Source organism: Salvelinus fontinalis, chromosome 5, assembly GCF_029448725.1.
Source record: "Salvelinus fontinalis isolate EN_2023a chromosome 5, ASM2944872v1, whole genome shotgun sequence".
NCBI classification, from domain to species: Eukaryota; Metazoa; Chordata; class Actinopteri; order Salmoniformes; family Salmonidae; genus Salvelinus; species Salvelinus fontinalis.
This window is the reverse complement of record NC_074669.1, coordinates 49,516,206-49,519,390: the sequence shown is the minus strand read 5'-3', so window position 1 is coordinate 49,519,390 and position 3,185 is coordinate 49,516,206. Positions and strand designations below refer to the sequence as shown.

The window sequence follows — 3,185 nt, the reverse complement described above, 5'->3', positions numbered from 1 at the left end:
GTGGCTGAAATAGCCAAATCCACTAATTTGAAGAGGTGTCCACATACCATTGGCCATGTAGTGTATTTGTTTGGCTCTCTGAGAGGATAGCATTATTTCATATACCGTATTCATTGCTTGCACTCATGTTAGCACTGCCCCAGATGATAATAAGGCATGGCCAGGGACAAGTCCTCATGGTTTATATAAGAAACCCCATTTATTTAATGAGAAATATTTAACTTTTTTGTGTAGCTTACATATTTACTTATTTTGGGGGGATATAATTCAGCATGGAAAGATGAATCAGATATTCAAAGTATTAAAAATGTCTTTAGATGTATTGATTTACAAAGCAAAAGACCATGAACATAAGTTAAACTAATGAACCAATGACCTTGCCTTGCCTTCTGCATGACATAACAGCAGTTACCTAGCAACATCCCACCTGTTTAAGGGATTAGAAGCTTCCATCCATAGTCAGGATGGAAGGATGGAAGCGTGTTTTGACTTTCGACCGCGTGTGCAGTACCTTTTTTCATTTAAAGGATTAGAGCCGGTAGCCAAGTGGCCAATGCCTCACAGATACCACTGATAAGGTTGGAGGGGTTTACCTAATCCCGGTCGAGCACATGGGCAGCGGTATAAAAGTTAATGGAGGGAGCAATAGGGTCTACACACTGAACACTGACCAGGCTTCCACCAAGATAAACATACGCAGGTAACGCTTTTCCCATTCACTATGTTGTGTTTCCAATGTATTGTTTCACTGCTGTGTTTTGTGTTTATGAGTTTTCAACTTCTGAGATGAATATGCTGGTTTTGAATGGTTCGATTCCTGTTTCCTTTCAGGATATTGCCACCCGTCACTAAAATGTGCTTGTTGAAATCAACTGGACTATCCCTTATCATGTCCGCACTTCTATTCATCTCAGACTCTTATCCAAACAGTGACAAGACAAACGGTAAGTTTTACATTTCAATAACTGTTTTTGTTGATGGTTTATGTGTTCTGGGAACAAAATGAGCAGTGAGATGTTCTGTTGTCATTATAGAGAGAGAATATACATTGGTATATTACCTCCTTATTCCAAAACTGTGTGTTTACAAGGAAGAGAGACACACATTGGTGATGCATAGTGCACCAAACGTAAGATCAGACTATTCAATAGATTCTCAATGAATTTATGTCATTATCTTCACAGTGGGCTGTGAGGAATGCACACTGAAGCCGAACACAATCTTCCCCAACATCATGCAGTGTACAGGCTGCTGCTTCTCCAGAGCTTATCCAACCCCACTACGGTCGAGGCAAACCATGCTGGTCCCCAAGAACATCACCTCTGAAGCCACATGCTGCGTTGCAAAAGAAGGGGAAAGGGTAAGACAATATTTAGCTAATAAAGTAGTTGGGATTGATATTTTCTACTACCTAAAGTTCGATCATCTGACCTGACGACATTCCTAGTGTAACGCACATAACATCTAAACGTATCATTTAACAACAACTCCAATGAACCTGAATGTCTTTATTTTAAACCGTCTCTCTTTCACTTGATTCTTTCTCTCCTTCTCTCCCCTCAGGTCACCACCAAGGATGGCTTCCCCGTGACGAACCACACAGAGTGTCACTGCAGCACCTGTTATTACCATAAATCATAAACTGTCTGTACGGGCTGGAAATCTCCTTGTTGTAGAAGTAAAAGCTTGGCAACAGATCATATATTTTGCACAACTTATTCCCGAAGGTCCTTGTGTTTTAAGAGAAATCACATATTAGGAAATCATTGTGATCCACAAAAGGTAATATTCTACGGATAATTTTTATAGTGCTCTCATGGTAGCAATGATAAAAAGTTGTATTCCTGTACTGTGTTAATGAATGTAGACTTTACTGTATGAATTGAATACTGATTAAAATGCCAATTAACATGATTGCATCACTTCCTCCCAGCCAACTCAGCTTCACCACACTGTATTGGCGGATGCTGAATGCACACACACACACACACACACACACACACACACACACACACACACACACACACACACACACACACACACACACACACACACACACACACACACACACACACACACACACACACACACACACACACACACACACACACACACACACACACACACACACACACACACACACACACACGCGTGCGTGCTTCCAAGAGTTACTCCATTCAGTCTTTCTTCTTCTACCTCCTCCCCCTCACTGACTTAAGTCAATATAATTTAGGATGCTAAACTATAGGGTGGGCAGCTTCTTGTAAAAACAAGCGTGCCCACTCCTGGAACGGAAGACGGAAGGTCAAATAAGAACATGTCTCCTTTCTGTGAAACTATTCCATTTCCTCAAAGAAATACAGTAAATACACACTGAACCTATATAGATCATCATGCCAGCCATGAGCCTGTCCTCCTCATTTCTCCCATCACTGGCCTGCACTGGTTGTAAGTGAGTGAAAATGTACCTTTCAGTCGGTGTAGATGATAGGGTGGATAATACATTCATACTTGTTGTTAAGATGAGGATAACAAAAGCATTATACACATCTCAACATTTTTGGACAGACAATTTTACTTTAAGTGTATTGTTTTCTTTCTGAATGTCGATAGTACATTATTCAACGCTTATAATATGAGTCATACACAGTAATATGATGGATATGAGTGGAATTCTTATGCTATAAACATAGCACAGTCTGTCTACATGCTGATTACAGTCGCTTTCCTCTAGAAGCTCATGTAATAAATTGTTTCCTGGATATCCATATTTGGCTCATCCTAAATCGGCCTATGGAATTCCATGTGTGCGGGGAGGGGACTGATTCTCAGAACAGTGCACTATTCTGGGAGAGAGCCTTTTGTCTCTCACCACACCATGGGTGTGTTTTTGTGGGTGTGTAAGCACATGTTTGTGTGTGTGTGGGTGTGCACGTGCATGCATGCATGTGTGTATCTGGCTGTGGCTTGTGTAGGCAATGTGGTTTAGTTTAGGGTGTGGGGGGTGGGGGGGGTGTAACATAAGGCTGAAGACAAAAAACCCACAGCTCACAAAATCTTTTTTTTTGTTGGTCTCTTTGGAAAACAACCTAATCAAACATTTTAGCTAAACATGTCGGCACATACCCTTTGGAAACAGTTCTCTTATTGTAAGAATCCGTTTTTACCCATGAAAATTACCTGTA

General features: G+C 40.9%; 1 protein-coding gene across 1 annotated transcript; it reads left to right on the top strand.

Annotated features, from left to right (window-relative positions):
- Positions 1-493: 493 nt before the first annotated feature.
- On the top strand, positions 494-1,914 carry LOC129854793 (glycoprotein hormones alpha chain 2-like). The gene is made up of 4 exons (XM_055921941.1): positions 494-700; positions 832-944; positions 1,185-1,360; positions 1,564-1,914. The coding sequence occupies exons 1-4, from the start codon at positions 612-614 to the stop codon at positions 1,639-1,641; spliced, it is 456 nt and encodes a 151-aa protein (XP_055777916.1). The 5' UTR covers positions 494-611; the 3' UTR covers positions 1,642-1,914.
- The last annotated feature ends 1,271 nt before the right edge of the window (positions 1,915-3,185 follow it).